At 62.6% G+C, this 20428-nt stretch overlaps 1 protein-coding gene and 1 long non-coding RNA gene across 8 annotated transcripts; one reads left to right on the top strand and one right to left on the bottom strand.

The window, feature by feature from the left end:
• Nucleotides 1–3222: 3222 nt before the first annotated feature.
• TRABD (TraB domain containing) lies at nt 3223–19083 on the top strand. Of its 7 annotated transcripts, none has more exons than XM_073006578.1 (10): nt 3223–3561; nt 12121–12187; nt 12582–12660; nt 13375–13541; nt 14395–14535; nt 16729–16839; nt 16937–17076; nt 17308–17480; nt 17560–17671; nt 17830–19083. In XM_073006578.1, the coding sequence occupies exons 2-10, from the start codon at nt 12155–12157 to the stop codon at nt 18002–18004; spliced, it is 1131 nt and encodes a 376-aa protein (XP_072862679.1). In that variant the 5' UTR covers nt 3223–3561; nt 12121–12154; the 3' UTR covers nt 18005–19083. The 7 variants fall into 7 exon arrangements, with proteins under 7 accessions (XP_072862679.1, XP_007974381.1, XP_007974380.1 ...); XM_007976190.3 differs by lacking the exon at nt 3223–3561 and adding an exon at nt 4845–4935; XM_007976189.3 differs by lacking the exon at nt 3223–3561 and adding an exon at nt 4853–4960.
• Nucleotides 18576–20363, bottom strand: LOC140709069 (uncharacterized). Its single transcript, XR_012089411.1, has 2 exons — nt 19671–20363; nt 18576–19568 (listed from the first exon to the last, which is right to left on the bottom strand). It is a non-coding gene; the product is annotated as an uncharacterized lncRNA (long non-coding RNA).
• Between the last annotated feature and the right edge of the window lie 65 nt (nt 20364–20428).

Raw genomic sequence — 20428 nt, 5'->3', positions numbered from 1 at the left:
TTCGAGGCTGCAGTGAGCCATGATTGCGCGACTGCACTCCAGCCTGGGCGAAAATAAAAAATTTACTCAGATACCCCGTGCCACCCAGGGCCATGCAGGAGGGCACCGGATTGTCACAGACACAGGCAATGGGGGGAAGCGTGGGCAGGGCCTTCACCATGACTCCACCAAAGGAACGAGTGGGGTGGGGTCACAGGCTCGGGACTCCAGAGTGGACACCCTGGTGGGTGCTGGGCAGGGGCTGCCCCTGGCTGCCGGGTACGTAGCCCAGGACGATAAGGGCAGGGGAATAGGGCCTAGTGTGAGAGAGCCCACGGAGGAGGCCTGGAGGGGGTGTGGGCCCTGAACCCAGGAGCTTGCACAGGAAGTTGTTTGCTGACAAATCGGTGGGACCTAGGAGAGGCAGTCTCAACAGGGCCAGCAAGGCCCCAGAGGTCAAAGCAACAAAGCAGAAAATAAAAGGCACAGTTTGGCCGGGGGTGGTGGCTCACACTTGTAATCCTAGCACTTTGGGAGGCTGAGGTGGGCAGATCATCAGGTCAGGAGTTTGAGACCAGTCTGGCCAACATGGTGACACCCCGTCTCTACCAAAAATACAAAAATTAGCCGGGGGTGGTGGCGTGCACCTGTAATCTCAGCTACTCAGGAGGCTGAGGCAGAAGAATTGCTGGAACCCAGAAGGTGGAGGTTGCAGTGAGCCAAGATCGTGCCGCTGCACTCCAGCAGCATGGGCGACAGAGCGAGATTCCGTCTCAAAAAAAAAAAAAAAAAAAGGCCGGGTGCGGTGGCTCACGCCTGTAATCCCAGCACTTTGGGAGGCCGAGACGGGTGGATCATGAGGTGAGGAGATCGAGACCATCCTGGCTAACACGGTGAAACCCGGTCTCTACTAAAAAATACAAAAAACTAGCCGGGCGAGGTGGCAGACGCCTGTAGTCCCAGCTACTCAGGAGGCTGAGGCAGGAGAATGGAGTGAACCCGGGAGGCGGAGCTTGCAGTGAGCTGAGATCCGACCACTGCACTCCAGCCTGGGCGACAGAGCGAGACTCCGTCTCAAAAAAAAAAAAAAAAAAAAAAAAAAAAAAGAAACGCAGTTCTTCATGCTCACCTAACTCGGGACACCTCCCCAGCCTGCACACCCATGTGCCCAGCATTCCCACAGATGCCAGCCCAGGCCAGCCTGGTTGTGCAGGGAGGGCTGAGCCCTGGGCCTTGGCAGTATCGCCTTGGTCCTGCACCCACAGACCAGCACAGTGGCGAGGGTGGGCAGGACATGGCAGCTGAGGAGACCTGAGGGATGCTGGCCTCCAGTGGTAGCGTTTGCCATGGGCATCCTTGCTGCTCTCAAGCTGGGGCTGAGGTCCTACCTCCCGGGCCCTCCTCATCCTCACACGTGCACCCTGCCCACCTGCAGCCATCCTCCCTGCTCCAGAGGCCACCCAGTATCCCGCATGGCTCGGCTCAGGGAGACGTCCAGTAGTCCTTGGGGGCAGCTGGTCTGGGTGGTGCCGAGTCCCTCAGGCCCTGCCTCCCAGATCGTGAGAGGAGCTGTCAGTGCCCAGAAAACGTCTAGGCCGATGTGGGGCTTGAGCTGAGCTGGGGGACACAGGAGGCCTCAGGTGGAGCCACCTGGAGTCTTCAATGGGGCCAGGGCCATGGGCAGCAGCCACGCTGCCCATCCCCCGCCTGTGGGCCTCGGCCTGGCAGGAGGTGTCAAACCAACTCCTGTCTGGGAAGAGGTTCGTGCCTGAAGTGAGCACCCCGCCCTGTGCTGGAGCCGGCCCTCCTCGCGGCCCATGATGGGGAACTGGTGTCCGTCCTGCAGTGAGACGCTGGCTCCAGACTCTCCCAGGCAATGTCACCATCTCATCCCCAGACCTGTTCCTCTGGCTATGTCCTTGCCAGCTGTGCCACGTTCCTAGAGGCAGGCGGGCAGAGGCTTGAAAGGGTGGCACTCACCCTTGGCACTGGGTCAGGGCTGAGCCAGCACCGACTCCCTTCCCCCATGGGGCTCCCTCCCTCCTCTTGCCCCAACGCCTGCTTCTGTGGGATCTGTCACTCTGCTCCGAATGGGACTTGGCCCTTCCTCAAGGTCCACTCCTTGAGGACAAAGCCAGCTGGGGGCCAAGACTGTCCCTGCCAGCACAAATGGCTTCACACTGTTTGTTTCTGTTCCTGAGGACCCCCACCCTCCCTAGGATGACTCCTCACTGCCCCCAGGGCACCTCAAGAAACACCTCCTCTGGCTGCTCCATGAACAGGGCATCCACATGGCCAGCCCCCCGGGGTCGGGGCCTCAAAAGCTCTGGCACCCCAGGGTGCACGTCCTCCACCTCCACCTGACCCTCTTCCCAAGGCAACCCCACCTGCCCCCTACGGTGAAGGTACAGAGCCTGCCCAGAGAAAAGCAGGCTTGGGAGCAGACCTTTAGAAGACAAGCTCAGCCTGGGATGTGGGTGGTGGTGCAGGGCCAGCGGCTGAGGTCCTGCCTCAGTTTCCCCCGCATACTCCCCAAGGACTCAATCTCCCCCTTTTCTGCTTCTCACCCCCCACAGCCTAGTGCAGCCCTGCAGGGGACTCCAGCCTGATCGGAGGGCAGTTCTGCTTCTCCACTGTCTACTGCCCACCGGAGGCTGGGATCTCGGACACCCTCCCCTCCCCGACTGGCCACCTTGCCCAGGTGAGTCAGAGGGTCGTTCTGCAGCCCAGGGGCCAGCATTGGTTTGAAATAGTGCCTCCTCCCCCTCCCTGAGCACAGGGAGGCCTGGCAGGTGGATAGTACTGTCCCTCTCATGGAGAAGGAGGGTCTCCAGGAGGACCTTGCACCCATTCCAGGCGGCCAGACGGCCAGGACCGAGAACCCAGGCCTCCAGCTCCCAGGCCAGGGATCTTCCCTCCACACCAACCCAGTGCTGAGAAATGGGTGAGGTAGAGCCGGGGCCACTGCCAACCACTGCCCTCCTGTGAGGATGTGGCCGAGGTGGTCAGAAAGGCAGAATGACCACAAAGGCAGCGAACAATGAGAATGAATGGAGAGGGTGTGAGCCAGAGGCCCTAGGGCCCAAAGTGAGTGTCCTTCACCCAGGAGGACAGAGGCCTCTTTGGGGACCAGGAAGCTGTAGGAGGGGGCGGAGCCTCTTGTGTAAGAGAGTTCAGTGGGCAGCCAGCTCAGCCTGCTGGAGGGAGCCCAGCCTGCTGCTGTGTGGACAGTCATTTTCACCCACTCGCCGGACCCTGGGAGGACCACCCGCAGACTCAGGACTGGGGACCTGAGGGGACCCCTGCAGGCCACCTGAGCCGGGGTAGCTCCTCAGAACCTGGGGCTGGGGCCGGGGCCTCCCTTCCTGGAGCCTGGAAGGAAGCAGGCTCCCCGGCACGGAGTCCTGGTGGACCGCCTCAGGCAGACCCAGACCGGACCCGGGCGCTGCGTTGGACTCCCGCAACCCCAGGCCTGTTGGGTCCGCCTTCCAGGCTCGCTGCAGGTTCCTGCGCGGGGCAGCCGTCACTGAGGTCCTCACCCTAGCTCCAGAGAGTAGCTGGTCCCAGGGCACTCGTAAAGAGGTGCGCCCTCCTCCCTCTTCTAAAGGGTTCCCCAGCTGGGACCCACCTGGCCCCTTTCCCCAACTAACTCATCAGTGCCCGGCAGGAAGACACAGCAGCCCTTCCCTGGTGACTGGAGTCCTGGCCCCGGGGCAGGCCCCACTCCAAGGACCTGATCCCTGGGCTGGGTCAGCGCGGTAGAGGTGGGTGCAGTGCTTCGGGGAGCTGGCTGTGGGGGCCGCGCATGCAGCCCGCAGGCAAACCATCGCCACGCCCACGCCTGCACTAAGCCCAGCGCCAGCGCCAGGTCAGCCAAGACGCCGGGGTCGTGGAGGAGGAAGCGGGGCAGGCGGACGGCGCAGCAGCTGGCTGGCAGCGAGTCGTCTGCAGGCGGCTGCGAAGGGCCCGGGACCCTCGCTACGCCCAGCCCCCCGTCCGCGCCGTTCCCCGCAGCGCGCAGCAACTTGGCCGCCGGGCCCCGGCCGCCCTGGGAGAGGCTGGGTGCAGCAAGGGGGCCAGGAGCCCGGGCAGGAGGGGCGCGGCGGGTGGGGTCAGGCAGTCTCTCCCTGCCCTCGGGGCCGAAGGCGCACAGCGAGGTAGCGTCGGGGTGGCCGCAGCCAGCCGGGTCCCCCTGGGGCCCTCGGGACGATCGGAAGTGACCGCGCGCCAGGGTCCATGAGGCCGGGGGTCGGCCTGCCCTAAGACTCCCGCCCGGTCCCGGTTCTCCGCCGGGCTGGCTGCGGGGCCCCTGGGGCCCGACCTCCCCGGGGTGCCCCAACCTGCGGCAAGGCTGAGGTCCCGCTGAGGCATGAGTCCCGGGTCAGGGACGGCTCTGGGCTGACCCCCGGAGGATGGACTAGGCCGATCCCCAGAGGGGAGGGGGTCGGGCCGAGGCCCTGTCGGCGCGTTCCCCGATCCCGTGTTCTCGGCTCCTCGCGTCCCACTATCGGCTGTCCCTTTCGTGTGGGAGTGACGGCTCACAAAACAGTTACATTTCAATATCATTCGACTCAAAACCATCCTGTGGACGCCGTGCGAGCATTGTCCCCATTTCACAGCTTGGGAGCTGCGACCAGAGAACGTGGGCGCGCCTCGCAAGGCCGTGGCCGCGGCGGGACTCGAACCCTCCCTCCCTAGTGAGTGCCGGTGCTCCTTAGGACCCGGGGGCGCTGGGACGGGGCGGGGCCTCGCGCGCGGCCCCCTGGGAAGTGTAGTCCGCAGTCGCAGGCCGGGGCCAAGCGGAAAGCGCATGGAACTACCTTTCCCGGCATGCCGCGCGGCCGCCGGCGCCCTTGGCCCGTCTGCCCCGCCCCGCCCCTCGGCCCCAGCCCGCCCCGTCCGTTGAGGTCCCGCGCCGCATGGAGGCCGGCTGAGGAGCGCCGCGGCCTCGCCTTGGTACGCCGCGCGGCGCGGACAGCGCGTGCGTGAGGACGGGGCCTGGCACCGGGCGGGGGGCGGGCCCGGGTCAGGGCCGTGGGGTGACTGGGGGGGAGGAGCCAGCCCGAGTCGGGGGGTGGGGGCCGGGGGGGTCAGGCCCAGGTCAGGTTTTGGGGCCGGGGTAGCAGGTCGTGGGGGTCAGGCCCAGGTCAGGTTCAGGTTTTGGGGCCGGGGAAGCAGGTCGTGGGGGTCAGGCCCGGGTCAGGTTCCGGGTTTGGGGCCAGTGGAGCAGGGTCGTGGGGGGCCGGACCCGGGTCAGGTTTGGGGGCCAGGGTAGCAGGTCGTGGGGGCCAGGCCGGGGTCAGGTTTCGGAACCGGGGGAGCAGGTCGTGGGGGTCAGGCCCGGGTCAGGTTTGGGGTGGGAGCAGGCCCCGAGCGTCCCCCGCCACCGCTGCCTGGAGCGACGCTCCCGAGGAGCGGAGCCTCCGGGGCTGGGGCCGGGAGGGTCAGCTGCGGCCTCGCGGGAGGGCGCGGGTCGGACCTCTAGTCCCGGGGTCCTCGCGGGTCGGGAGGGCCCCAACCATGCCCGCCTCCCGCCTGCGGTGGAGCCGGCCGAGGTGAGAGTGGAGGAAGGCGGCCCAGGCCTGCGGGTCTCTGGGGGTGCTGGGGGAGGCCAAGCGTGAGGCCCTGGACCCCCGTTGTCCCTCCGGCCTCGCTGAAACCTGGGGCTTCGCTCCTCTGTAGGTGCCTTTGCCCTTCAAGTGGAGCAGAGCGGGGTTCCCATATGAGCGAAGTGGACGCCAGATCGTCCCCCGCTGTGCTCAGCCCAAACTTAAAAGGTCTTTGTAACTGAGCTACCATGAAGCTGCCGAGTGTCTTTTTCAAAACTCTTACAAGAAAAATGGAGTGGGAGCTGTCTGGGCACTGGCGTCCCAGAAACAACCAGGAACTTGCGAAGGTGCTGAGGTCCCTGCGGGGCTCCCGCAGCCTTGGTAGCCTCCAGATGGACGCCTCCTAGCTTTTAGGTCCCTAAAGAGGCTGTGCAGGCCGCCGGGCTCACTGCCCTGTGTGTCTCTGCACCCCGCTTGCTGCCGCCGCCCCTGCAGTGTGACTGGTGGGGCCGCTGGCCAGCCTCGCCGGAGGCCCTGATGCTGTGGGGTCCGAGGAGGGGGCCTGGCAGGGTGGGTGGGTGTCAGGAGCCTGTGGGGCCCCCTGCATGGTGGTCAGTGTGGGGGCTCTGCGTTCGCTGTGACCAGCTCCCAGGAGGCTGGGGGCTGCCAGGTGTGCTGGCAAGGAGGCCTCGGGTTCTGGCTCAGGTGTGTTTCCCATCTCCCAGCTCTGCCACACCTGCGTGAAGCGGTCCCACCAGACCCGGGAGAGGTTTCCTGTGGCCAAAGGCGCCAGCCTCAGAAATGGGAAGCAGGGGAGGTCAGAGCTCTGGGCCACACCCTGGTCCCTCCAAGTTTGTCATTTCTGCAACCCCCAGGTCTGACCAGTTTGGAACCTGGGCTTTCTGAGCCGGTCTAGTGGGTTGGTTGAGAGATGGTTTTTTTCTGGGAACTGCATTTGATGCTAGCTAGCTTTTGGTCTGCACTAGGAAGCTAGGCTGGAGTCTGGGAGGCAGTTTCTAGTAGGGTGAAGGGGATAGGATGGGTGTCTTAGCTCTGGCTGCTGTAACAAAACATCACAGACCAGGAAACTTTAAAAAAACAATAGGCTGGGCTGGGTGTGTTGGTTCATGCCTGTAATCCCAGCACTTTGGGAGGCCGAGGCAGGCGGATCACAAGGTCAGGAGATCGAGACCATCCTGGCTAACATGGTGAAACCCCGTCTCTGCTAAAAAATACAAAAAATTAGCTGGCATGGTGGCAAGCGCCTGTAGTCCCAGCTACTCAGGAGGCTGAGGCAGGAGAGTGGTATGAACTCAGGAGGCGGAGCTTGCAGTGAGCCGAGGTCGTACCCACTCCAGCCTGGGCAACAGAGCGAGACTCCATCTCAAAAGAAAAACAAAAAAAAAAACAGGTTGGGTGTGGTGGCTCACACCTGTAATCCCAGCACTTTGGGAGGCTGAGGCGGGTGGATCGCCTGAGGTCAGGAGTTCAAGACCAGCCTGGCCAATATGGCAAAACCCCATCTGTACTAAAAATACAAAAATCAGCCAGACGTGGTGGTAGGTGCCTGTAATCCCAGCTACTTGGGTGGCTGAGGCAGGAGAATCACTCGAACCCGGGAGGCAGAGGTTGAGATCACACCACTGCACTCCAGCCTGGGCAACAGAGTGTGACTCTGTCTCAAAAACAAAAACAAAAATGAGGTCTCGGCCTGGCGCGGTGGCTCACGCCTGTAATCCCAGCACTTTGGGAGGCCGAGGCAGGTGGATCAGGAGGTCAGGAGTTCAACACTGGCCTGGCCAAGATGGTGAAACCCCATCTCTACTAAAAATACAAAAATTAGCTGGATGTGGTGGCGTGCGCCTGTAATCCCAGCTACTCAGGAGGCTGAGGCAGGAGAATCGCTTGGACCCCGGGGTGGGGGAGATTGCAGTGAGCTGAGATCACGCTGTGGCACTCCAGCCTGGGCGACAGAGTGACACTCTGTCTCAAACAAAAAAAAAGAAAATGAGATCTCGCTAAGTTGCCCAGGCTGGTCTTAAACTCCAGACCTCAGACAATTCTCCTACCTCAGCCTCTCCTGAGTAGCTGGGGCTGTGGGCGAGTAGTCTTCTCCCACCGTGCCTCACTGGTGCTGGGAAAAAACTTAACAGAAATTAATTTTCTCAGAGTTCTAGGGGCTGGACGTCCCAGGTCAAAGGTCACTGGTTGCCATCCAGCCTCCTGGCTTGTAGACGGGCCCTCTTGCGGCGTTCTCACCTCGGGGAACGAGAGCTCTGTGGTGTCTTTTCCAGGAGTACTAACCCAGTCACCGGGGCTTTGCACTTATGACCTCATCTGAACCTGATCACCTCCCGGAGGCCCCACCTTCTAATACCTTCATAGTGGGAGTTAGGGCTCTAACCTGTGGGTTTTGGGGGACACAGTTCAGTCTGTAGCAGTGGGGCCTGAGCAGGCAGGTGGGATGTGCTGTCTGAGGCATCTGTGGAGCCTGATGCTGCGGGACGTCGGATGCAAACAGCCTGGGACTGGATGTCACGTCGACGTCCTGCGGGACGTTGGATGCAAACGGCCTTCTCTGATGCCAAAAGACTATAGATGCTGCTCTGATTTTGTGTCTAGGGCTTTTCTCGCGCACAACAGATGTCCTCCTGGGCTGTTGGGAACTCTCAGAGGCTTCGTCTGCACAGAGGATCATGGTTTCCAAAGCCAGATATCCCTTTTTACGGATGAGGAACAGCCCTTGGAGAACAAGTGTCTTCAGAGGCAGTGTCTAGGGTCTCCTGAAATCAGGCTGCCGAGTCTTTTCTTGCCCTGTGGGTCTCCACCCTGTTCTTTGCCTTTGGGACAGATCATGCTGTGGCAGAGAAGCTCAGAGGCTGAGGCCGACTGCTAAAGCAGCGTCTGAATGTGGCTTGTGCTTGCAGCCAAGAGAGGGCCACCTGTGTGGGGCAGGTGGGATGCTGACCCTGGAGGCAAGTTCCCACCTTAACCGGAGGCTCGTTTGAAGCATCCTGCCCAGGGCAGTGCTGGGGTCTGAGATCCGAGGACCCCGTCTGCCGGCACCCGTGCTCAGGAGGCATCTCCCACAAATCGTGTTCAGCACCCACCCCAGTCCTGGTCGGTGGACATCTGTGCGGGGCAGGGAGAGTGAAGCACAGCTGGTCTGATAGAAGCGTCTGGCTTCCTTCCAGGCTGCACTGCCTCCCAGCGGGTTGGCCTCACGGGTAACAAGGCCAGAAGCTGCTGTGAGGCTCCCTGGGGCAGTGCCAGCACTGGGGATTTGGAAAGGAGAGGTGTCTGTCCCCCCGGAGGGGCAGCTGGGGTCTGCTGGTCTCTGCTGATGGGCCTGAGCGTATCTGAAAAGGACAGGTAGGAAGGGGGTGGCTGCAGTGTGCGCTGGCCGGACCCCAGGTGATGCTCTGCTGGGACCCACAGGGGGCTGCAGTGTGCACTGGCCGGACCCCAGGTGATGCTCTGCTGGGACCCAGAGGTTGTAGGGGTGGGATCCAGGTGGGTGGTTCTTCAGACATTGCCTCTGAAGACACTTCAGAGTCCAGGCCCAGCATCTGTGGCTTTCGGGCCAGGGCCCTTTGCTCACCACCAGGCAGCTGGGAGAGGCTCTGGGCCCAGCTGTAAATGTCTGAGAGCATGGCTGCCTGAAGCAGGCTAGAGGGAGGAGGGCTGGTGACCTGAAATCACACCCTAGAACTTCCAGGGGCCTCAGCGAGGAGGCAAAGAGAGTGCTGGGACTGTGAGGGGGACTGCCAGATATGTCCCCCAGAATCATGGGCTTTAGGTGCTGGAGGGGCCTCAGTGACCTTCCGCCTGGCCCCCTGCGGGCAGCACGCCTCTGCTGAGAGGCTTCAGGGGCCAGGGCTGGGGGCTGGCACTGCCTCTGGTGGCACTGACATCGTCCTGCTCAAGGCTTGGCTGCCGGCCAGGAAGGCTTCTCTGCCCGCCCCGACAGGAGACCTGTGCACGCCCACCCCGTGGCACGACTGGGGTCAGGACCAGCGCCTGCTGCTGCAACTGAGATCCTGCCCTGTCTATGGCCACAGGCGCACCCGGGGCCGGCCTCAGAGGCGGGTCTGGCCAGGCTGGGTGGAGGGCGGGGGCTGACCGCAGACCTGGGGCTGCCACACCCATGGGGGAAGGGCTGTGGCAACGTGGGCGCCTCCCGTTGGCTGGGCCGAGGCAGCCTCCCACCGGCTGCACAAGAGTTTCTTTAAGGAGTTTCCCCCGTGCGCGCCAGCAGCCTTTTGCTGCTCTCAAAGTCCTGACTTCCGTGTGTGAGTTTCCCCCGCGCGCGCTCGTAAGAAACTGCCTCCCAGACTCCAGCCTAGTGCTCCCCCGTGCTCGTAAGAGTCCCAACTTCCATGTGCAGCTGGACCCAGGGAGGCGGCCATCCCCCGGACCGGGTGCTTGTCTGGGCCAGCTGGCCTGGCAGCTGCTCACAACAGCTTCCAGCGGGTTTTGTAGCTTTCATCTGCAAAAGGGGAAGGAGGTAGCCCAAGCTGCCGAGGCCTGGCTTTGCTCCGACCAGTGTCAGCAGCACTTCCTGGATGTGCCAACCATTAAGACGCCCAGGCCAGGGTTGGGTCCAGACTCAAACCCAGGTGGAAAGGAATGGGACCCCCTGCCAAGGCCGCACGGCCCTAGAGGGGAGCCTGTGGGGTGGGCTCCCCTTGCCCTCTGCAGAGGCTCAAGGCCCCCGGGGGCATGAGGACTGGGTTCCCAGGCCAGCCTGGTGTTTATCAGCTCTCTCTTTAGTCTCAGCTGACCTCCCCTGACCATGGCCCCATCGCACCACCTGCCCCAAACCAGGCCAGTTCCTCTTCCAGAAGTCCCGGCTGTCCTCAGGGTGGGCTGCCCTCTTCTTGGTCAGCTTCAGATGGGGCCTCTGGTTGCACTGAGGCCCCTTCCCCTGCTCAGAACTGTCACTGCCACCCCACCCTCTGACTGCCCTCCTAGACACTGCACGGAGAGCTCCTTCCTGTTCACAGGTGAGGACACCTGAGCTTGGAGGCATCTTAACTCGGACATGCGTGGCCAGGACCCAGCTGGGTCCGTGAGGCCTGGCTAGGGCCGGGGTCTGTGCTTGCGGCTGTGTGCCAACAGGGTTTGCAGAGGAAAGGAACCTGACGTAGCATCTTGTTACTCATTGTTCCTTTTTCTTATGAGTTCTGAGAAGTGGGCAGCAGTAGTGATACGAGAATGACCCCAGATGCACGCAGGCATCAGAGCAGAACCTGGCAGTGGCCCCTTCTGAAGCACATACAAGCCCTGTTGTGTCCTCCACAGATGCTCGTCTCTGACTGATGCAGACACTTCAAGAAAAAACCACAATACCTTGCAAGACTAGACAGTTCAGAATAGTTTCCAACGGCTCATTTTTTTTTTTACTTTTTTTTTTTTTTCCCTCTTGAGACAGAGTCTCCCTTTGTCACCCAGGCCGGAATGCAGTGACATGATCTCAGCTCACTGCAACCTCTGCCTCCCAGGTTCAAAGTGATTCTCCTGCATCAGCCTCCCCAGTAGCTGGGATTACAGGCATGCACCACCACACCTGGTTAATTTGTGTATTTTTAGTAGAGACTTGGTTTCACCAGGATGGTCTGTGTTGGCCAGGCTGGTCTCGAACTCCTGAGCTCAGGCAATCCGCCCACCTTGGCCTCCCAAAGTGCTAGGATTACAGGTGTGAGCCACCATGCCTGGCCTGTTTTGGATATTTTAATGATTCTGCCTGGCGACACATCCATCTGCCAGGACATGCATGAGCCATTGACTTTGTAAACAGTCGCTCCTGGCGTTCCGTGGCCAGTCTCAGGACAACCTGCTGGTCCCTGCCCCCACCTCAAGGGGCGCCATGGGTCTTGGCCGGCATGTGCCTCTGGTGCTACAGGCGCCTGGCTGTTTTCTTTCTCTTCCTTAGGCTCCTGGGCCCCCAGCCTGAGCTCCTGATTTCTCTCTGAGGGTCTGTGGGGAGCTGTGATGCGTTGGGGCAGCCCCCTCGCATGGCTGCCCCAGCTGTCCGGGTTTCTGCCATGGTTCCTTCCACACCATGTTTGTCTCTTAATCTGGGAGAGAAGGTCTTGGCTTTGTGGATTCCTCTGTCTGTGCTGACTCTGTGATGACGTTGCTTGGGCCGTAGTTACCGAAAGGGGAAGTGGCTTTTGTACAAAGGCCCTGGGGTCTTTGCCACGTGTCAGAAGCTGTGTTCTGTGTCCTGAGATCATGCACGGACCCCAGGGCTGCCTTCCTGTGTCTGCCCGCCATGCTGCAGTGAAGGTTGGGCAGCTCTGGCCCTGTTCTGAATGAGGCCTGAGCACCAGCAGCCCATCCTAGCCCGTCTGCATTTTGCTTATGGTGGGTCCCCGGGGACCTGCTGGCCTTTCCCCACCCGGGCCTGACCTGAATGGACCCTGGACCTCAGTAGCCTTTGATGGGCAGGAGGCATTTGGGGATATGGGGAAAGGAGCCCCCAGTCCCGCCCAACAGATGGTTCTAGACTGACAGAGCACTATGCAGTGAGTCCTGAGCCGGGCCTGGGGCTCCGGGTGGAAACTCTGCCTCTCATGCCTCTCCTCAGGCTCCCCACCCGTGCAGGAAGCCACCGCCCAGCCATGGACGGGGAGGAGCAGCAGCCACTGCATGAGGTGAGGTAGAGGCTGGGCTGGATGCACAGAGGCAGGGGTGGGGGGCCTCCCCACTGTGTGGGTTCTCGGGGTTGGTCCCTGGCTGCTGTTCTGCAAAGGTGATATTCACAGGGCTTTCCAGGGTCAGGCAGGAGGCACCTCCGAGGGAGAGGGGCCCTGGGCTGAGGTGGCTGGTGGCCCTGTCTGCCCAGCTTGATGGCGGCTGTGCCAGTGAGAGCCAAGCAGGAAGGGGCCTAGGCTCCACAGAGCGGCCACGGACCCTGCTTTTCAGGGTGTGTGGTCCACGGAGTGGCCACAGGGCCCTTTCCAGGGTACGTGGTCCGTGGAATTGCCATGGAGCCCTGGCTTTCTGGGGTGCATGGACCCTGACTTGAACTCTCCCTTCTGCCTGCAGGCCAACGTGGAACCTGTTGTGTCATCGGAGGCTTCAGAGCCGGTGCCCAGGGTGCTTTCTGGGGACCCCCAGAACCTGTGTATGTCTCCCTCAGGGCCCTGGCACGTTCCCCCATGTTGGGCTGTTGAGTCAAGGAGGAGGGGAGGCAGCCAACCACTGCTAGGGGCTTGGAGCTTGTGGTGAGCAGGGTCCTGGCTGAGACCTGGGGTAAGTGCTGCTGGGCCTGGTGCTTCAGAGGGCAGACCTGCCCCCCAACAGCAGCTGCTCCTGGCTGCCTGACAGTGGAACCTCTTGGAGGGGCTGCCAACAGCACAGGCCGGCCCCTGGAGGGGCTCTTGAGCACAAGTAGTGTGAGCGGCATGGGAGTCCCTCCTTGCTGTGGCCTCAGCCTGTCCCTCCTGAGTGGTGTGGGGGGCCTGCTTTGCCTTAGAGCCCCTCCCCTAGCTAAGCCCCGTGCAGCACCCGCCCCCCACTGTCCCCCACACCAGGCGTCATCCACAGCAGCCCCCAAGGTCGCCCTCACGGGGTGTATGGGGCACAGGACTCCTGAGGCCCTGGCTTCTCGACGGCATCCAGCTCACAGAGTTGGTAGCTGGTGCTCCTGTCACTGGGCAGGCCAAGCATGTGGTGTGTGATGCTCGCCAGGGGGCGTGTGCTCTGCACCTGTTTGATTGTCGGAACCCGGGAGGGTTCCGGAGCCCAGGCTGCCAGGGGCCTGGTGGTATCCCTGGGGTGGGCCTGGCGGTGTCCCTGGGTGGGCCCGGCCTCACAACGGCCTTTGCTGCTATTGCAGCCGACGTGGACGCCTTCAATCTGCTCCTGGAGATGAAGCTAAAGCGGCGGCGTCAGCAGCCCAACCTGCCTCGCACTGTGACCCAGCTGGTGGCTGAAGATGGGAGCAGGGTGTACGTGGTGGGGACAGCCCACTTCAGCGACGACAGCAAGAGGGATGTCGTGAAGGTGAGCGCCACCGCCTGCCACAGCCCGGTGTAAGCTCCTGTGTCCTGCACTCAAAGGGACCTCGTGGCAGGGCCCGTGTGCCCGTGTGTGTGCACCGCAGGCCATCTGCTTCAACACTCTGGTCCCTGGGAGTGGCGCAGTGGGCTTCCTGCCTGCGAGCCATAACAGCCTCGTGCGTCTTCCCACTTGACAAGTGAACAAGCTTCACAGCTTCCTCTCTTGTTGCTTAAAGAATCGAGCTGTCGGCCGGGCGCGGTGGCTCAAGCCTGTAATCCCAGCACTTTGGGAGGCCGAGACGGGCGGATCACGAGGTCAGCAGATCGAGACCATCCTGGCTAACACAGTGAAACTCTGTCTCTACTAAAAAATACACACACACGGCCGGGCGCGGTGGCTCAAGCCTGTAATCCCAGCACTTTGGGAGGCCGAGACGGGCGGATCACGAGGTCAGGAGATCGAGACTATCCTGGCTAACACGGTGAAACCCCGTCTCTATTAAGAAATACAAAAAAAACTAGCCAGGCGAGGTGGCGGGCGCCTGTAGTCCCAGCTACTCGGGAGGCTGAGGCCGGAGAATGGCGTGAACCCGGGAGGCGGAGCTTGCAGTGAGCTGAGATCCGGCCACTGCACTCCAGCCTGGGCGACAGAGCGAGACTCCGTCTCAAAAAAAAAAAAAAAAAAAAAAATACACACACACACACAAAAAAGAATCGAGCTGTCACTGCAGCAGCGGGGTTAGCTAGTCCTGGGGTGACGCCAACGCTGGCTGCCCCTGGGATGGGGCCCCAGGTGCTGGTGTCAGCTGTGCAGGGAGCTGGCCATGTTCACAAGGCGTGGCCTGCGGCTGTTGCAGACCATCCGGGAGGTGCAGCCTGACGTGGTAGTTGTGGAGCTCTGCCAGTACCGTGTGTCCATGCTGAAGATGGATGAGAGCACGCTGCTGCGGGAGGCACAGGAGCTCAGCCTGGAGAAGCTGCAGCAGGCCGTGAGGCAGGTGCGCAGCTGCAGGTCGGGGTTGGGGTCAAAGCCACCTGTGCGACTGTTGCACAGGTTCCTCCCACGGCCCATGCCCCCAGTCAGTGTGGCTGTGCCTGGCCCGCACTGGGGGTTGCCGGGTTGGGGACCTCCCCTGGGGCAGGAGAAAGGTAAGAGGCTCCATTACCCAGTTTCAGGCAAGGGAGGGGGAAACGGGTGGCTCTCCAAGCTGAGACCGGGGCTGGTCGCCCGAGGACTGGGCTGCTGAGCCTTCACTGGGGTTGGGTCAGGTCTCACAGCAATGCTGGCCCCCCAGGTACCACACCCAGGCCCCAAAGTGGGTGGGGCTCAGGGCTCCTCCTGTCCCCACTTCTCCAGCCTTGCAGTGACTGCTGAGGCAGGACTTTCTCATTGCTCTTTGTGTTTTTGGTTTTTTTGTTTGTTTTGTTTTTTTTTTTTAAGACAGAGTCTCGCTCTGTTGTCCAGGCTGGAATGCAGTGGTGCAATCTCGGCTCACTGCAACCTTCGCCTCCTGGGTTCTAGGGATTCTCCTGCCTCAGCTTCCTGGGTGGCTGGGATTACAGGTGCCCGCCACCACACCCGGCTAATTTTTTGTATTTTTAGTAGAGATGGGGTTTTGCCATTTTGCCCAGGCTCATCTCAAACTCCTGAGCTCAGGCAATCCACCCACCTCGGCCCCCAGAGTGTGTTGGGATTACAGGCATGAGCCACCATGCCCGGCCGATCTTTGTGTTTTCAAAGGGATACCTGACCCCAGCCCTAGTCAGTTTGCCTTCCCCCTGTTCAAAGGAAACAATTGTTATGAGATCTTGTAGAAACGTCCCTGAACATTTGGCACCTGCCTTTCATTTTTTAATTTCTCCAGGTGAGGGAAGTCACCAAGGACCTCTGTGGGCCATCTTGTAAAGGGCAGTCCCCAGTCCAGCCAGGGCCCAGTGCCAGAGAGCCTCCCCACCAGAGCCTGGGGCCCAGTGATCTCAAAGGGCCATAGAATTCGGCAGTGCTGTGGTGCTCAGTGCTGCGGCATCACAGAGGGAAGGGGGTGTGGGGCAGGGTCTGGGAGACACCAGGCATCAGCTTCACCTGTCCCCCCCGGGGGAGGCTCGTTGTGCCCTGGTGTCTGGGTTTCTACCAGGGTTGGTCACAGGCATAGCTGAGCTCAGGCCCCAGCCCCTCCAGAGGTGGAGCTGGTCCCAGCAGACCAAGGCCCCATGCACATCTTATCCTAAGTTAGCCTGGGCTCTCCAGGGTGGCCTGGGCCCAGGAGAAACACGGGCCCTCCATCAGACGGGACATTCCCAGGGCTCAGGCCCAGACCTTCCCTGGGCGTGTGCAGGGTGTGAGCAATTGCCCGGCGCTGTGTGGTCCCCGGGGCTTTGCTGCCCTTCTGTGGGCAACATCTCCATGCGTAGACACCCCTGTGGCCCCAGCTGGCCGGCGAGACCCGGGGCAGTAGGTCTCAGGCCGTGGTTGCTGAAGATGTGGGTGGCCTGGCGTCTGCACCAGCGGCAGTGCTGTGCTGGCCTCAGCAGGCAAGTGAGTGGCGAGCCCCCTTCTCCAGCCTGCCTGCCCAGCACCCAGTGTCCGTGCCAGCTCAAGGCGGCCCCTTTGCAGCACAAGACCGCCTCGTGAAGATCTTTTTTCTTTTCTTTTTTTTTTTTGAGATGGAGCAGTCTCGCTCTGTCGCTCAGGCTGGAGTGCAGTGGTGTGATCTCGGCTCACTGCAGCCTCTGCCTCTGGGGTTCAAGTGATTCTGCCGTAGCCTCCTGAGTAGCTGGGATTACAGGTGCCCACCACCACATCCGGCTAATTTTTATATTTTTAGTAGAGATGGGGTTTCACCATGTTGGCCAGGCTGGTCTGAGAGAATTCCTGACCTCAAGTGATCCGCCTGCCTTGGCCTCCAAAAGTGCTGGCATTACAGGCGTGAGCCACCGCACCCGGCCTGTGAAGGCCTTTTCTGAAGGGAGCTACCTTTGAGAAGTGACTGTTGAGCCAGCACTCCCTGCTCTGGTCCCACCCTCTGCATGCTAGGGTGGTCCTACACCTGTCGGGGAGGGGGGCCGAGGACACAGCACGGGGCTAGGGCGGAGCTCTGTGCTGGTGCTGCCTGCCATCCCAGTTCTGCCGTTCCCCCAGCGCACCCCCCAGCCCCACCCCTCCAGCTGATGCCTGCTCCCTGTCTCTGCAGAACGGGCTCATGTCGGGGCTGATGCAGATGCTGCTGCTGAAGGTGTCTGCGCACATCACCGAGCAGCTGGGCATGGCCCCGGGCGGCGAGTTCAGGGAGGCCTTCAAGGAGGTGGGCACAGGGCGAGGTAGGGGGTGACCACAGGGATGTGGCTCACAGGGGTGGTCTGGGGCTCCCACTGCTCCCCAACGCCCAGCCTCTGCTCCAGGCCAGCAAGGTGCCTTTCTGCAAGTTCCACCTGGGTGACCGGCCCATCCCTGTCACCTTCAAGAGGGCCATCGCTGCGCTCTCCTTCTGGCAGAAGGTCAGGCTGGCTTGGGGCCTGTGCTTCCTGTCAGACCCCATCAGGTAGGGCTGCCCCCAGGACCCCGGCTGGCCTGCAGGGTGGTCTGCGGGAGGCTCCAGGCCTTCCTGTGCAGGTCCAAGCGCAGCCAGTCCTCACTCGAGGCCTTCCCTGCCCTTTCCGTCTGCCACAAATCCCAAACAAACGTGCTGTGGTCCCTGCCCGGTGTCCACGGTGCCAGCCCTCCCCCGACACGCTGCCCCATCCCTGCGGGGCTGCAGCCACCCTCTCCACAGCAAGGACGACGTGGAGCGCTGCAAGCAGAAGGACCTGCTGGAGCAGATGATGGCTGAGATGATCGGCGAGTTCCCGGACCTGCACCGCACCATTGTCTCGGAGCGCGACGTCTACCTGACCTACATGCTGCGCCAGGCCGCCCGGCGCCTTGAGCTGCCTCGGGCCTCTGACGGTGACGGCTGTCCCTGGGCACCGGGCCGCCCGTGAGGCTGAGGCCCGAGCAGGTACTGACCCCTTGTCCTTCCCCATAGCCGAGCCCAGGAAGTGTGTCCCGTCTGTGGTTGTGGGCGTCGTGGGCATGGGCCACGTGCCTGGCATTGAGAAGAACTGGAGCACCGACCTCAACATCCAGGAGATCATGACGTAAGCGCCCACCCCACCCCGCGAGCCCTTCCCTGCAAGCCCCCAGGTGGAGGCTGAGCCCCCGGGAGGCCAACCGCACGTGGTGGGGACCCAGACGTGGGGGCTGGGGTGTGGGGAGCCCACCCCCAGCCAGGCCCAGCACCCCCTCCCTCCCGCAGCGTGCCCCCACCGTCCGTCTCCGGCAGAGTGTCTCGGTTGGCCCTGAAGGCCGCCTTCTTCGGTCTGCTGGGCTACAGTCTGTACTGGATGGGCCGCCGCACTGCGAGCCTGGTCCTGTCGCTGCCCGCCGCGCAGTACTGCCTGCAGAGGGTGACCGAGGCCCGGCACAAGTAGGAGACTGCTCCCCGCCCGCTCGGGCCCCTGAGGAGCCAGTGCCCCCGCGGCACTTCCTGGGTGCCAGGCGCATCCTAGCCCGCCGGAGGCCCCTGCCACCCCCCATGGGGGTCTGGGCCCGGCCTCGCCTGCCCTCCTGGTCCAGTCACCCCTCCCCCAGCCCACCCAAATAAAGGATTATTTAACTGTCTGAGCTCAGGCCTCCCGGCAGCCCCTCCCCTCCCATACTGCAGGGGCCGTTCACCGGCCTCTGGACAAGATGCCCAGCTCCGAGGGGGCAGGGGCTTGGAGGAGGAGCCGAGGTGTGCGCTGCCCTCTGAGCCCTGGTGGCGGGCGGGGGACAATGGCCACTGTCCCTACCTCACTGTGCCTTCCTGTGCTCCGGCCATGGGAGCTTCGGCCCAGGGGTGGCTCCTGGGGGCTCCAGGGCAGGCGAGACTGGGACAAAGGCCCCGCCCTTGAGCTCCAGCCAACCCTGCCATGCCCCCGGCATCCTGGCCCCGGCCACCACCTCCCCGGCGCCGTCTGCCTGCAGGGATTCTGTGTTTTTGGCTTTTTTAATGTCTCAAAATCTTTTACTCAGGTAATTTTAATTTCAAAGAGAAAAACTGAAGTAAATGTCAAAAAACACCAGCCTTAAATCCAGGGGGACAGAATTCGTGTTCTGGGGTCTGTCCCTAGTGGGCTTGTGTGCAGCCAAACATCAGCTCTGGCTCCAGGCGCAGCCTCACCTGGAAGCCTGTGTCCTGAGCCCCCGGAGTGAGGAGGTGCCCAGGGTGTCCTGGCCCTCTGTGGGCAGAGAATGTGTGGACCTATGTGGAAGACCAAGGACATGGGCTATGGCCGGGCCTGCCCCACTCAGGCCCCCTGCCCGGTGGCCGTCTGTGTGTGGGGCCTCCCTCCTGGCTGTCCAGGACACAGCCTGTGCAGCCCCAGCCTGGACCCAGGTCATCTCCGGTTGTGTCTGTCCCGACTCAGTGTTGAGTCAAATCAGGTGTGCATCAGGAGCTGGCCGTGTCCTTCCTGCCACACTCGGGGATTCATTCCTTAGAAACTGAAATAAATTCTAATTTTGGAAATCCTGTTTTGTGACGTGTTGGAAATGGGGTTCAGGTAATGAAGGATCCCGGCCTCTTCCCCCATGCTCCAGGGCAGCGTGTGCTGGGGGCCCTGCGGGGGCCCTGGGGGAGCTTGCCTGGTTTCCAGCGGAAGAGACAGGGTCACTGTCCCTCCATGCTGACCTGTGGGACCCTTCTCACCCACCAGGTGGGACGCAGGTGGCCTGCTGACACTCAAGACCCTCCATACCCAGTCCCACCAGATTGCAGAGTGTGGACAGACTGAGCCAGACCGGAGCCGGGGGTCGAGGAGACAGACCAGGAGGGCCCAGGGCCTGGGGAACAGGGAACAGGGGTGCCCAGAGCGGCCAGGCGGGGGCTGCTGAGGAGGGAACGGTTGCTGTGGGCTGCAGGGGAGGGTCGGGCACGGGCACTTCACCACGTTGTCCCTCATCCAGTCACCTGCCCAACCCACGCGGAGGGTCCTGAGGGCTTCACCACGCAGCCTGGAAGGGGCAGAGCTGAGGTCACACAGGTCTCGGAAGCCCACGCTGTGGCCCCAGGAGAAGGTTCTGGATGTGGCTCCGGTAAGTGAAAGGTGGACTCACAGCGCTGCCAGAATAAAGGGAAACCACAGGCAGGAGGGAGGCGCGTCCAGGATCCGCGGTCACCGGCCTCTCGGACTGTCCTCTGGGGCCGGGTCAGCAGGAGATGGAAAGCGGGGGCACCACAGGCTCGTCTGAACCCGCGCGTTCAATGGGCCACGCCGACCCCAAACTCCTCCCCCGGGGGTCGGGTCCTTCGAGCCAGCCGAAGACCCCGGTGCCCGCCCAGGCCTCGCGGGGCCTCTCCGAACCCGGGCGCTGTTCCCCGGGCGGGGCACGGGTCCAAGGCCCCTTCGTTCCTAGACGGCAGGCGAGGGGCCCGAGAGGCCGGAGGCCACGGGACAAGGTCCCCGAGAGCGGCGCGAGGCTCCGGCGGCCCAGAGCTGCGGCGGGGTCCGGGCGGGGTCCCGGCCGCCTGTGGGGCGCGGCGCTAAGCCCCGGCCCGACCCGAACGGACGTGGGCCTCGGTCCCTGCTGCCGGCGCCGGTGCAGCCGAGGAAATCCGGGGCCGCCCGAGCGGGGTCGTCGCTGGCGGTCTGGGAGGCGTTTCCATCGGTCACCCCGCTCGCGGCAGCGCGCGCCCCACGACGCCGGCGGCCACCCCGGACGCCTCAGACCCTCCGGCAGGGAGATGCGGACAGACCGACAAGGCAGCCAATTAGAGCCCGGCCAGACACCGCGCCTCCCGCCCCCACACACCCCCACTGGCGATTGGGTTGCGGGACGCGCGGGGCGGGGCTTCCGGGAGGGGCAGGCTGGCT

The sequence above is a fragment of the Chlorocebus sabaeus genome, chromosome 19, assembly GCF_047675955.1.
Source record: "Chlorocebus sabaeus isolate Y175 chromosome 19, mChlSab1.0.hap1, whole genome shotgun sequence".
NCBI classification, from domain to species: Eukaryota; Metazoa; Chordata; class Mammalia; order Primates; family Cercopithecidae; genus Chlorocebus; species Chlorocebus sabaeus.
This window is presented reverse-complemented; position numbering and strand designations above follow the sequence as displayed.